The sequence below is a fragment of the Phaethon lepturus genome, unplaced genomic scaffold, assembly GCF_000687285.1.
Source record: "Phaethon lepturus isolate BGI_N335 unplaced genomic scaffold, ASM68728v1 scaffold9203, whole genome shotgun sequence".
NCBI lineage: Eukaryota > Metazoa > Chordata > Aves > Phaethontiformes > Phaethontidae > Phaethon > Phaethon lepturus.
In genome coordinates, this window is record NW_010528384.1 from 186,919 (window position 1) to 188,204 (window position 1,286).

Below are 1,286 nucleotides of genomic sequence, written 5' to 3' on the forward strand. Positions count from 1 at the left end.
GAGAACGCAAAACAAACAAACAAAAAAAAGCCAAAGAATGAATGGAGGGGAAAAAGAAAAAAGGATTCCCAGTCTGATTCGGCAACTGCACAATTGTCTATGCCCTCATCCCACTGCTAAACCCAGCTAAACTCGTATCTAAGGACCTTCCGTAACCGGCTCCGAAAAAGTGCAAGGCTGTTTGTTGTCAGGCTACGCTGGCTTCCCAGACTCAAACAAACAAAAAAAAGCCAAAGAATGAATGGAGGGGAAAAAGAAAAAAGGATTCCCAGTCTGATTCGGCAACTGCACAATTGTCTATGCCCTCATCCCACTGCTAAACCCAGCTAAACTCGTATCTAAGGACCTTCCGTAACCGGCTCCGAAAAAGTGCAAGGCTGTTTGTTGTCAGGCTACGCTGGCTTCCCAGACTTCGGCTCCCCCCAACAATTAAGGCAACGACCCACTGGCACGGATATCGAGATTTTTATCATGAAACCTGTTTCACAAGTTGTTATTCTCCCCCCCGCCCCACGCGGAGGGAACGATCCCAGTTCACCTTACTTCTCTTACCCGAGACTACAAGCGTCTCAGGCAGCGCCTGTGTGTGACAGTCATGCCCACCCGTATTAACGGCGCTGGCTGAACCGTGCACTACGTACAAGTCAGACCGCTGCTCTTAATATCGGGCAAATAAATTCACCTCTGCCTCGGTGCATTGTTATGACGACTCCAGCGCAAAGGGACAGAGGAGATGCCGGTCCCGTTATAACTCATCTCCTCCAGGCAGCGCAGGACGTTAACTCGCGAGTCCCCGCAGCCGAGGGGCGACTCCCCCCGCCACCAGCCAGCCCTCGCCCCCAGCACGGCAAGCACACGCCGCGTATGCGCTGACAATAGAAGTAAGGCCAAGGAGGAGGAAAACGCACGGCAAGGCTGAAATTCAACTTGCGACCCAGAGGATGTGGAAGAAGCAAAGTGCGTTTGCCGTCTCCTTCCAGCTGCCATTTATTTTCGCCCATCGTGACACGGGCGAGGGAGATAACTGGGCTGCAGAAGCCCCTTGTCCTCCCTCCTAGTCTCCGTAGGGTCACGGCTGTGCAGCCCCGGCGTGGGTATTAAATAAAAAGACTGGTAGATGCTGAAAACCGACGCCATTTTGATGAATGATAACATTAGAGAAATGGGAATGTTTGGGGGGAAGGGGGGGAGGCAGGCAGGTAGGGAAGCGGAGAGGTGGGTGGGTTGGGCGGGGGAGGAGGTGACAGAGGATATACCCACCGCCCGTGTTGGTCCTCTTGGTGCTG

At 53.2% G+C, this 1,286-nt stretch overlaps 1 protein-coding gene across 1 annotated transcript in view; it reads right to left on the reverse strand.

The window, feature by feature from the left end:
• LOC104618140 (RNA-binding protein Nova-1-like) overlaps positions 1–1,282 on the reverse strand; it is a gene marked incomplete at its 5' end in the record, with an annotated part of 155,694 nt that extends 154,412 nt beyond the window's left edge. The window contains 1 exon segment of the mRNA XM_010283662.1: positions 1,261–1,282. Coding sequence (XP_010281964.1) covers positions 1,261–1,282 — 22 coding nt within the window.
• Positions 1,283–1,286: the final 4 nt, after the last annotated feature.